Below are 13461 nucleotides of genomic sequence, written 5' to 3'. Positions count from 1 at the left end.
CCCCTACTCTCCAAATCGGGGCTTATCGCTGCTGTACTTTATTATTGTTGGTAGTGGTCTTGACTCTCTGTTATGTATCTTTCTATGTTTTCAATATGTGAAAGCCAAGTTGGGTAAATCTATGAAGACAATAGAATAAGGGTTCCTAGGGTAAGGCCGGGGAGCGGGTACGGCAGGGTGGGCAGGGGCTGATGGGGAGCCAATATCAAGGAACACTGAAGGAAGAAAATGTTTTCAAATGATTGTGGTCCTGGTTATACAACACTGCTTGATATGACTAACTACTGAACGGTATGAGATCTGAATTACGTCCTAATAAAATTATCTGGGGAAGAAAAGAAATAAACCAAGCCAAACTCAGTGCCATCAAGTCTGTCCAGACCCACAGTGACCCTGTAGGACGGGGTGGAGCTGCCCTGTGGTTTCCCAGACTGCAACACTTCATGGCCCCTTGGAGACAGCTGGTGATCTCAGCCCGCTGACCCTGCAGTTTGCTGTCAAACTCACCACCGCTATGCCTCCACTCTCACTTTCCTGAAACTCTCCAGGTGGCACAAATGATTACACTCCACTGCGAACCAAGAAGGCGAATCTTGGAGTCCATCAAGTGGTGCCAGAGAAGAAAGGCCTGGTGAACTGCGCCCGAAAAACCCATCATTTGAAGCCTCACGGGGCACAGTTCTTCTCTGTCCTACATGGGATAGCCATCAATGGGTATGAGCTCAGGGCTGACCGACTGCTTTTTAACTGGTTTTATAATACTCTCAAGCATATTACACAAAGCACTTATCTTCATAATTCCTGAGTTTTACTGTTATAAACAGTGAAAAAAATTATGTACTGAATAATCCATCTTTGTATCATGCCTTGAAAGCCTGCCACATTATAAACTATCTTTGATTCTCTCTGCTTTTATTATCACCTGTACCTCCTGAATTTATTAAAATCTGTTTGTATTCATTATCACGAGCTCTATTATCACCTCTTTTAAGTTATTACATCAAAACCTGTGAGAGCTGGACCCTGTAAAGCAGACACTTGTCAGAGAAGGAAAACTCAATAGAGAGACCGTTATGTCATAAGACTGAACCCTGCTAAAGGTGGAAAACTTGTGAGACGCTATATTTCATTGTATTATGCTATGCTATATTTTAATATATGTCAAAGTAAATTCCAACTATTGTTCAGTATACTTTGATTGTTCTTGCTGGGTGAGTCTTTCTGATGAATCTTCGAATCACTTTGATCCATTACAGTCCGATGGAAGGTTTATAGTAATTCCAGGCAGATTATAGAGGACACAATGGTATATGCAATGACAAGAGAGATGTAGTCAGCCAGTGCTGGTGGGAAATGAGCTCTTAGATTGGAAGATGAGCAGGGTGGGTAGGTTTTAGAAGGCCTTGACTTCTAGGCTCTACCACTTGTCTATCCGTTTGTCATATTGTGGTGGCTTGTAGGTTGTGATAATACCACGAGTAAGTTCAAACACTACCAGGGACAGCAGAGCATCCAGACTAGTAAGATAGGGCTGGAGTTCTGCTTTTAACAATTACCCAATGAAAACCTTACAGATTCCAATCGAATATTGTCTAATGTAGTCCTAGGAGACGAACCCCTCAGTTGGAAGATGCTACACAATAATGAACACAAACATTCCAATAATCATGAAGATGGCGAAGGACCAGACTTTTTTTCCCCTACTGCACAAGGGTTACCAGGAGTCAAAACGGATTCAACAGAACCTAACAACAGTCTCTAGGTTAAGCAGTGTAGACCATCTCTAAATTATGGGACCAAAATTTGGCAGCATTGTTTGTAGGTAAGAGCATGGGAAATGAGCAGAAGCTAGAATTAGAAGGAAAACTTAGAGATGCTTATTTGTTCCTTTTGAAAACAAGGTTAAGGGGGGACTTCACAGGCAAATTAGGGATTATTACAAAGAAGTGGCTGCACAATTTGTTCAACCTCTCTAGAGGACTCAATAAGAGGACAAGGGCTTCAAACGTATTGATAAAATTTTGTTAAATAAAAGAGCCTTTGGGGCTTTACAGATGATGAAATATCAGAACAATGTACTTAGGGAGGCAGTGGTTTTATTTTTGTCCTGCCAGCCAATGGGGAATAGAGTAATGCATGAGATTGTGGGAAGCTAATTGGAATTCAGAAAGCCAGGGGTATGGCTTGTCTTTGCTCACTGGTAGCTGCTAGAGTTACCATCCGCTATCCATTTAACCTCTCTCCTCTCGGGTTCCGCCCTCTCTCTGTCTGTCTGTGACATCGTGGTGGCATCCATCAGCCAGCAGACTATGTCGCCAGGATTTAAGCAGTGTTACTCATAGGGACAGGGCTCAGCAAAATTTCCAGAAAAGACAGGTGGAGCAGGGAGAAAGGCCTCGTGATCTATTTCCAAAAATCTGCCAAAGAAAACCCTACGTATCACAACTGAATGTTGCCTGACCAGTGCTGGAAGGTGAGCCCACCTAGCTCAGAAGAGACTCAAAATGCACTGTGGCCACCATGGACTCATGAGGTTGTGGGACTGAGCACCATTTTGCTCTGTTCTAAGTGAGGTCACCATGGCTAGAGCTGACCTGATGCCCACTAACAACTACAACAATCTCAGTTTATTTATTACACCACAGCAATAAAGGCAAAACAGAGGCACTGAGAACCACACATCAGGTGACAGTATGACATTAATGTGGGAAACACATCCAGCACTGTTCGGAAGGAGGTGATACCTGGCATCCTGAATTCCCAGCTGGCAGGAAAAGCTCATTTGATGCAGCTCACAAGGATGCAGAGGACCCCAGAAAGAGGCCTCTTTGCCATGTTCCTGGGCGATGCACACATCTGTTCATTTGAGGCCGCAAAGAACAGGGTGTTCAGACAGCACGGATGCCTGGTTTCAGAGACACGAGCTAGCAAAGCTGAGTTCTTCAGAAGGACAGAGACTGCCTTGTTAGAGTGTGAGGGAGATAAACTCAGGGTTGAAGATGGATACATTTCTTTTCATGGTGTGTGGTGCACTTGTGCTGAGAGGGAGACTGCTTGGCAAGGCTTGCATCTGATTCATGACATTTTGCTACCCTGCTGTCCTGGGGATTTCATTTTGACCTGATCGGTCACACTGGGATAAGCCTCTGTTTGTGGGGCTGGCGTGGTTTGAGCAGCTGTCAGTCTATGGTGTGGGAAATGTTGTTGCCAAGCAGGAACCATGAGAGACCTGCTAAATAGTTGGGTCTTTTCTACTCAAGCCCTAGATCAAGTGACTCATTGAGGAGAGGAGGCCTTCAAGGACCCAGAGGCTTTCCCGCTGCACACAGTTGATCAGACAGACGTGCTCCATGACTGGGTCCGCTCGGAGAATCTAAGAGGCAAGACCGTTCCTCAAATAAAATCACCACTCCCTATACCATCAAGATCAACTCCATTTCCAGAAAGGGTCCCTTGATAGCACTCCACAGTGCATGTTCCCTGTGTATGTCTCATGTGCAAGAAAGTTCAGTGACCCTGTCTGACCTTATTTACTTCACTCTTCTTATGAATGTGAGTCATTTTCTCTGGTTTCTAACCCCCTTTGGTTGTCTTCTTGCTTCCTTGCCCTCTCACCATGACCATTTCTGGACATTAAATTTGCTTCATTTTCTTTTTAGTAAATGGCATTTGGTCAACTGGATATTCAAATAAAAAATGTAAATCTTGACCGTTACTTCTGGCTAGTAGCTACATATTTGAGTAGTAAAACCCGAAAGATTTTGGAAGAAAAGAAAAATTATAAGTAGTTTAAGGAAAGTAATGTTTCCTGAATCTTGTAAAAAAAAGTAGTTGTATAAAAAAATAAATTATAATTATCTATACTGAAAATAAGAAACTATATTTAGATTGAGTGCCAGTCAAATTATTGGACATGTTGGCTACAGTGTTGATTTGGGATCTCCCCCCCCCCCGCCCCCACACACACACACTTTTTTGTGTGCTAGCTTATTGCTATAAATTTCCCTCTGGGTGTTGCTTTAGCTGTATCTCAGAGGTTTGGATATGTTTCAAACTCGCCTCCATGGCTCAATGTTCAGCCAAATCATAGACAAGTCTAAATAGGAAGAACTGTGGAGAGGTATGTACCCCTTCGAATAATCAAACAATCAAAACCAGAAGGGCATGAATTGTTTAAAGACATGTTTTAAAGGGTTAAGAAAAAAGGAAGGAATGGAAGTAGGAAATAGGGAGGAAGTCTGATAAGAGACCCATTTGCAGAGACATTGTGGAGAATAAACCTCCATTGAATAGTCTTATACCATTGACCAAGGAGGTGAAATTCCCTGCCCACAAAGAGAGTACATCAGAAAGTCAATTGTTTCAGATCTTATCACTCGTTTCCCCTTTTAGTCCATTTACTTATCTGTTCTATTTTATTATTATTGTCTGCTTTCTTTTGGACTGGGAAAAATGTAAACAATATCACTGCTCATGTTGTATAGAAACTGTTAAACAAAAACCTAATCTGATGTGTAGACTTTCACTGAAAACACAATAAATTTTTATTTTAAAATAGAATTAACCTCTAAATTGAATTTAGGTAAGGAATAAATTCATTTGAAATGAGGAGTTATATATAATTAAACTGAAACTACGATGACATAATTACTGTCCATGATCAATTAAACCTGAGGTAGAGCACCCATCAGGATGGACAAACTAATGTGGATAATTCAACACTTGTAGTATAATGACAGCTTAAAGACAGAAAAACCTGCATTAGTGTATTGATAGCAGTAAAGAGAGGAGGGAGGGTGGACTAAGAGGTATATTGAAGGGAAAAGTGACGTAGCTGAACAGCTGATTTATGGAGAAACGAAGTAATAGTGTTCAAAAAGAGATCCTCAAATTTCAAAGGTGAAAAACGAGAGGAGCTCAGCTAAGAAACAGAGTCAAGAAAGATGTGCTTTGCCCGCCCCTCACTAAAAGGAAAACAAATAAAATGTGTGCTTCTTTGAGTAGAGTTGAGGCTACATTAAATATATATAGACATAGAGGGTATCTGCCTTCGACTCTCAATGGACCAACATTATTGGCGTTATTCTACAGCATGGCACACGGAATTCTACGAGAATATGCATCTCTGAAGGCAACATAGATTCTATAAGAATCCTACAACAGGTCATTAGGAATGTTGATATGGGTTTAGATGCCACTGTTCATAAACTGTATGTTCCAAGGAAAATGCCTTTAGTCCTCTGAGACTTGTTTTCTTCATAAGCAAATGAGTCTGTTGTCCCTAGTGGTCTCTAAGGATTTCTCACTGGAAGAGCGTATGGATGGAGTGGGACTTTAATTTACTGTTAATGTGCCAAATGTAAACTTCTGCATAACCTCATTCTGCTCCGTGCACCAACTGCACCGAGAGATTTGTGTAGAGAGTTAGGCAGGGCAATTCTGGATCAACAGAATTGATTTCATAATCGATTAGGTCTGAGAGCATGCAGCTCAAATAATTAATGCCAAGTGAAAGTGCTGAGGTTGGTTCAAATTATGGCTCACGGAGCATTTCACTATCGCTTGGGGGCAGCAGAAACATCAAAAAGTTACGGGCCCAAGAAGTTGCAGTGCATTCAATCAGGGAAGTATTTGAATGTGGCTCCTATTCATTCCATACTTCTGTTCTCAAAGTAGAGTGTCCGACTTAGATGGCGAAGCTCACATTCATACCTAAGTTAAAAAACAGTGTATCCAGAGCAGCCACAAATTCAACTTGGGGGGGGGGGGCGCGTGTTGGGAGCATGATAAAAAAAATCCAACTTCAGACATTTTGGGAAGAAGATGAAGAAGACAGAAGCAAATGAGCAAAATGAGCACTTACGGAGAATTTATCCTACGTAGGATGACATTGGAAATTACTTCCAAAGTTTCACAAAACAAGGACATTTGAATGACTATTACATGTTCAGAGATAAAGAAATGGGCGCCTTGTACAAAGACACACCGTCATGGGGGAGGGGAGCAGAATGAAAATCCAAGTCCACTTAGCTCTGACACATGTACGCCTTCAACCTGCCCGAGCACCAAGTGACCTCAGCATCATGCTTTTCATGGACATTTCTGGCATCCTGTCAAAACATATGCATATTAAATGCGTTGGTTCTCCGTTCCTGTTAGAGTGTGTATAATCCCACCCAGAATATTCCAAATAGGTAAAACATTTTTTTCAATTTCTTAAAAATTATATACAGCACACCATTTTCCAATCCAAACTTTTCCCTACTTTGTGGTAACACTCATATTAATCATGTGTCCCTACCACCACTTATTATCGGTGTAAATTGTTGCCAACACCACAAACAGAAACTCACTCTTTCCTAAACAATGGCTCCTTCTTTCCACCTCTTTCCTGACCCCAGTAACTGCTAATTAAAAGTTTCCCTATGTACATTGGCCTCTTCCAGATAGCTCCTATAAATGAGATCTTGCAGGTAAAAATGTTTGCAGGATTAAAAGGCTGCCTTCTGCAAGGGACAAGCGTGCTATGCTGCATGAAGGTCCCTGAGTTCGAAGAGTAATTTACCTTGAGGAATAAATGACTCCATCCCATGTACATTTGTCAGCTGCTACAGTACAGAAGAACATTGAGTCTATATCTGGATACCTCAGACAGCAGAACGCCCTAGGAAAAATGCACTCTTTTCATGGCCGTACTGTAGTTCCTGTGGGTCTCTGACGACGGGCTCTTGGGCGCAGAGAAAGCTGCTGTGAATTCCTGGGCTGTCAGCCTGCCATCCCTGGGCTAAGCCCTGATCAGAGTTATATTTCTTTTCCTGCTGTTGTTACCTGGGACCCCATTCAAACGTGACTTGTAAGGCTAGAAAGCAAGGTCCCCTTCGCTGGTGTGTGAGTTGGCTTCTGTGGGAGAGGAAGACTTACGGGTTTGAACCACTCCCACACCAACTGAATCTGGAAGTGTAATTCCCAAATCAAACTGCCACAGAGGTTAAGTCAAACATCAGACTGAAAGATTAGATTCCTCCCCAGTGTTGTTTATAGGCGAACCCTTCTAAAATTCTGCCTGGGAAAGTGTAGAAGGATACAGAAACAGTTCTTGCTCTCACCAAGCTTTACGACACAATATGCAACAGAGCCAATTTCAAGAAAGCAGCACAACATCCCCTTGAAGTCTTGGGAAGGAGTCAAAAGTCAAGGATGTTTAACTGATAACTTGGAGAAAATCCTCTATCAAGACAGAGGTTTCTAAGATCAGATCAATGAGAAGAACAATGCTAAATGGCATGATACAAGAGTAACCTTGGTTCATAAATTCAAATAATAATCCTTTATGCTTGTGACTCACCAGTCACTCAATTTTTCATAGCTTGGGAAGCTCTGGAACTGCTCCTTTGAATAACAGAAAATTCACCCGTGGTTATTTTGAGGGGGTGCCAGACAAAGACAGACTAAGAAGAAAGTTCTGACAGACTAAAAAGAAAGGTCTGACAATCTACTTCTCAAAATTAACCAAAGAAAATATTATAAATCACAATAGAACCATGGTTAGTTCACTTGTTTGCTGAAGCAGAGCATCAACCAAGAAGAGTGTGCTAGACTGAGTGAGGTGGGTTGGCACTCTCACTGTAACAATGAACTTGAACTTGATCATAAAGATGACCTTCCTTCCCTCTTCCTGGTCTCTTCGGTGAAAATAGCCACCTGCTGACAAACACTTGCAGCTTTGTTAGAGTTTGACAATAAAAGAACACATTCCAATATTTAATCAGAAAAAATATTTTTAAACCACACATAATAACTAGGCTACTAACAAAGAAAGGTCAGAAGTCTGCGCTCAGACTTTAGGAATTAATGTAGTTAAAAACTCGGGCTGATTCCCAGTTCAGACTAGACCGGAACATGTACACAGCTATAGAAAGGGATCGACACACCGACACACCAAATCCCGGGAATGGTGATGCTGGAAGGGTAGAGGGAAGAGGGGGAGAGGAAGGAAAAAAGAGGGTACTGATCGCAAAGACTGACCCATAACCATACACCCCTCTACAAGGGGAAGAACAACAGAATACCTGGGGGAAGGGAGACAGTGGTCGGTGCGAGAGATGAAAATAATAACAATGTACAATCTATCAGGGGGCTATGAGGATGAGAGGGTTGAGGGGAAAAAAAGAGCTGGTCCTGAGGGCTCAACAGAAAGTATATACCTAGAAGAGAATGAGGGCGACATATGTACAAACATGCCTGATTCAATCGATGTATGGATTGTGATAATAGTCGTATGAGGCCCCAATAAAAGGATTTAAAATAAACTGAAATAAATAAAATAAAATTAAGCAAAATCTAATGTCCCTTAAACACCGCCCCCCACCCCCCAAAAAAACCCTCAGGAGCAAAAGACACCCTATTCCACTAAGCTTTATTTCATTTGACCAAAACTCTAAAATCAAACTCCTTGCCGTCAAGTCAATTCCAACTCATATCTACCCTCTAGACCAGGGTAGAACTGCCCCTTTGGGGTTCAGAGACTTCACATCTTTTTTTAAAACACAGTTTTATATATATAATTTGGCATATAATTCACATTATACAATTCAATCACATCAAGAGAAACTACATTTTATGAGAGTACACAGCCTCATCTTTCTCCTGAGGAGTGGCTGGTGGGTTAGAACCACAGACCTAGAAGTTAGCACTAAGTGTGTAGCCCACTACACTAGCAAGGCGTCTTTATTTCTTTTGAAGTAGTATCAAACTGGTATTTTTGGACATACCATTTTTTAAAGTTAGCACCCACAGAATCTCAGGAAAAAACTATTATGAAAGTTAATTTCCATTGAACAAGAGATTGAAGGAATTTAAAAGCTTAAAAATGGAGGCATCATTCACAAGAAGACTGTGGGAATATTCTGATTCAGTTAGAATAGAAATAAGTCTTGATGAATTCTTCTACATCTTGTTATAAACCTGACTGCAAGCAAAATAAATAAATTACAAAGATAAAATATAAGTACTCAGGATCTAAAGCCTGATATTTATAAACTCTTCGAAGAATGTGTGTGTGTTTTTTCAGTGAACTTGAAGCAGAATATGCACCAGTTGCAATAGAGACCTCACGTGTGTAGAGTAGAACTTTGCCTCATAGAGTTTCAATGACTGATTTTTGGGGGGTGGGGAGTGGATAGCCAGGCCTTTCTTCTGCAGCAACTCTGAGTTGCCTTAAACTGCCACTCTCCCCATTCTCAGTTGAGCTAATTAATGATTAGCTACACCTAGGGACTACCGAAGGGGAATGGGATGGTCATAAAAAGAAATTCAAAAGCTGCATTTTCATTTCATCTATATTAACAAAGAATTTTTCTTGAAAAACTAATAGGTTGTTACTAAAATAGAAAATGTATACTTGGCTGGTTTCCAGCCATACTACCCGAAGTTAAAAGAAAACTCTGTGCTACCCAAAAGCCTTCAAGTGGATCACTGCCAAAAGATCACAGGGCTTTATTTCCCTATAGAACAAAGCAGCACAGGCACTGTGACTTCTGTGTGCGTGTATGGAGAGACAAAGACAAGTGACAAGGAGAGGGGGAGAAAAAAAGTATAGGAATGATCAGTTGCAGAAAAGAAGGTAGGAAGACTATTCTCCAACAACAAAAACCAGACTCGTTGCCATTGAGCGGATGCTAACTCATAGCAACCCTATAAGACGAAGTAGAAGTGCCCTGGCAGTTTCTGAGACTGTAACTCTATATGGGAGTAGACGTCCCTTCTTTCTCCTGCTTATTCTCCTAAGCACCATTAAACGCTAAAACTGAGAGGAACCCTAGAAATCTCTTAACTCAGACCGTCATCTGAGGGACTTCTAGATCAATTAGCATAACATCAAAAATCCAGATGTGATGTGAGGGGGATAGTACATTTGGAGTTTGTTCCATCAGGTCAGACTGTTAATCATGATTTCTACTTAGAGGTTCTGAAAAGACAGCGTAACAGTGTGCGACAAAAAAGCCTGATTTGGGGCAGATGGAGGACTCATTTTGGCACCATGACCATGCACCTGCTTATCCAGTCATCTCAGTGAGCCAGTTTTTGGCAACAAGCAGCATGCCTATCTTGCCCCATGCACCTTACTCACGTGACCACACTTCGTGCAACTTCTGTTTGTTTCCACGAATGCAGAAGGACATGAAAGGACAGCAATTTGACATCGAAGAGGTGAAGAAAAAAAACAAGGGAGGTGCTGTCAGCCATCTAAACAGATGAGTTTGAAAAATGTTTGAAAGAATGGAATCACAGATCTGGCAAATGTATTAAGTGTAATGGAGAGTACTTCCAAGGTGATAAAGTTATTTTGTAAAAGAAAATAAATAAATACGCAGTTTTGGAGTAGAGGGAGGGTAATCTGGTTTTTCTTACCCCCTCATATTCCATAATATTCTATATCCTACTTCTAAGAGTAGTGGTTAGAATCCTAAAAGTTTGTGAATAGACATCTCAGGAGCAGCTATTTGACAATCCCAGTTCAGAACAAAGGAGAGTGAAGAAGTCAAGACAAAGGGAAACAATTAGCCCAAGGGACAAATTGGGCCACAGCCTCCACTAGCCTGAGACCAAAAGAAGCAGATGGTGCCTGGTCACTACTACCAATGCTCTGTTCCGAATCCCAATTGAAAGTCTTAGAAAGAGGGGGAGAAAAACATAGAACAAAATTTTAAACCTTAAAAATGACCCGTCCCTCAACAAACCCATAACAAAAGAAGAAATAAATAGGGTTATCAAGAAACTACCAACAACAACAACAAAAAAAGCCCCCAGGCCAGACAGCTTCACAGGGAAATTCTACCATGATTCAGGGAAGAGTTGACACCAATCCTCCACAAAGTATTCCATAACATAGAAAAGGATGGCAAACTCCCAAACTCATTCTACGAAGCCAGTATAACTTTGATACCCAAACAGGGCAAAGACCCCACAGGCATAGAGAATTACAGACTGATATCTCTAATGAACATAGATGCAAAAAGCCTTAACAAAATATTGGCCAATAGAATACAAAAGTATATAAAACATATCATCCACCACGATCAGGTAGGATTCATCCCAGGGATGCAGGGATGGTTTAACATCTGAAAATCTATCAATATTATACACCACATTGATTAAAAAAAAATGTATAAGAACCATATGATAATATCACTAGATGCAGAAAAAGTATTTGACAACATCCAACACTCATTCCTAATTAAGACGTTCATGAAGATAGAAATGGAGGATAAATTCCTCAAGCTAATACAAATATCTATGAAAAGCCAACAGCCAAGATCAAAGTTAATGGAGAAAAGATTAAAACAATCCAACTGAAAAAGGAGACCATACAAGGATGCCCTTTGTCCCCACTTCTATTCAATATAGTATTGGAGGTCCTAGCTAACAACATTAGACAGTGGAAGGACATTAAAGGAATCCAACTTGGTGAGGAGGAGGTGAAACTATTGCTGTTTGCAGATGACATGATTCTGCACATTGAAAATCTCAAAAGTTCCCCAATGGGAGTACTTACAGTGATAGAGGAATATGGCAGACTGGCAGGATACAAGATCAACAAACAGAAGTCTATCGGATTGCTATATATGTCAGACAGGAGCATGGAAGGGGAGATCAAGAAGGCAATTCCCTTCACAATAGTCAAGAACAAATTGAAATACCTAGGAATATATTTAACTAAAAAAACTAAAGACCTATACAAGGAAAACTACAAGACTCTACTACAAGAAACCAAAACTTCCCTCCACAAATGGAAGAACATCCCATCCTCGTGGATTGGAAGACTCAATATAGTAAAGATGTCAACCTTACCCAAAGCACTTTATAAGCTTAAAGCTATTCCGATTCAAATACCAACAACCTTCTTCATAGAACTGGAAAAATTAACCACCAATTTCATATAGAGAGGGAAGAAGCCCATAATTAGCAGAGAACTACTCAAGAAGATGGACAAAGTGGGAGGCCTAGCTTTACCTGATTTTAACAATTACTATACAGTCACAGTGGGATCTACTAAGGATAAAACACCTGTGTGTATCCAAAGATTTCACCAGAAGGGTAACAAGACAATCAACAGACTGGGAGAGGATTTTTAGCAATGACACATCAGACAAAGGGCTTATTATTAAAATGTATAAAGCCCTCATGGCCTGCAAAAAGAGGAAAACAGTTAACCCCCTGAGGAAGTGGGCAAAAGAACTAAAATGAAGCTTCACTAGGGAGGAGATCCATATGCCAATAAACATATGACAAAATGCTCCTGATCATTAGCTATCAGAGAGATGTGAATTAAAACAACCATGAGATACCATCTAACACCCTTGAGGTTAACTCAAATCAGAACAGAGAGCAACAAATGTTGGAGGGGGTGTGGCCAGACAGGAACTCTCCCCCAGTGCTAGTGGTCATGTAGATGTGTACAGCCTCTGTGGAAAGTGATCTGGTGATAAGCAAATGGAAATTGATCTACCCTATGACCCAGCTATCCTTCTACTGGGCATATACTTAGAAGAGGTAAGAAACAGACCACAACCAGTTGTCTGTGCTCCAATGTTAATTGCGGCACAATTCAACATTGCAAACAGCTGGAAACAACCTAAATTTCCATCGATAGATGAGTGGATTAGTAAACTCGGCACATACACACAATGGAGTCCTACCATGCATCCCTAAAAAGCACTAATGATCACCTGAAACACGCCATTTCTTGGGAAGAGTTGGAGGAAATTATGCTAAGCGAAGTCAGCCAATCACAAAAGGCCAAGCACATCATGAGTCCTCTGCAGTAAGGATGACCAGCACAGCAGGTACAGAAGAAAGCCCACCCATCTCACAACGTACGACTGAGGTACAGCCAGTCGGGTGGAGGTCAGACCAAATCCAAGGGGGTACAAGCTAATCCATCATAAATTAGGGGAAAGGGAGTGGAGTGGGAGTGAGAAGATGGCACAGCGGGGGGGATGGGGGGAGTAGGGCACTAACCCACCAAGGGAAAGAGTATTGGTTATGTCTCCACAGATCCGGAGTGTGCATACAGACCCCATACAGGCCCCAACAGGACGCACCGAACCACAAGGGCAACGTAACCATGAGGAGGAATCCCTGAAAAGATCGGGCTACAGGGCCGGCCCCAACCTGAGCCAAACTGACCTGCACCCTAGAAGTACGTGCGACAGAGAACAACACTAAGCCTACAGGTTGGGGTGAGGGGTCAGCATATCACACCCACACAGAAGCAAACCAAGAAGGAAAAAGCAAAAGGAATCGTCGGTCCAGACCCCATATTGACACACCAAGCCCAGAGGACGACATCCCAGCACGGAATTGCTAAGGCTCAGAGATGACGGTAGGGCTGACAACAGCTCATGATGTCTTGTGCCCTTGTTGGAGCAGACTGCGACAGAGGACAATACTGGGGATGCA

The 13461-nt window shown here is 41.6% G+C and overlaps 1 protein-coding gene across 1 annotated transcript in view; it reads right to left on the bottom strand.

Annotated features, from left to right (window-relative positions):
• The window catches only part of HS3ST3A1 (heparan sulfate-glucosamine 3-sulfotransferase 3A1), a 113133-nt gene that overhangs the window by 3450 nt on the left and 96222 nt on the right, over positions 1 to 13461 (bottom strand). Inside the window, exon 3 of the mRNA XM_004716308.2 lies at positions 6720 to 6744. Coding sequence (XP_004716365.1) covers positions 6720 to 6744 — 25 coding nt within the window. The remainder of the gene's footprint in view (positions 1 to 6719; positions 6745 to 13461) is intronic.

The sequence above is a fragment of the Echinops telfairi genome, unplaced genomic scaffold (assembly GCF_000313985.2).
Source record: "Echinops telfairi isolate 266 unplaced genomic scaffold, ASM31398v2 ScPeMD7_2010;HRSCAF=2546, whole genome shotgun sequence".
Classification (NCBI taxonomy): Eukaryota; Metazoa; Chordata; class Mammalia; order Afrosoricida; family Tenrecidae; genus Echinops; species Echinops telfairi.
The sequence above is the reverse complement of the archived record's forward strand: the minus strand, read 5'-3'. Positions and strand labels throughout refer to the sequence as shown.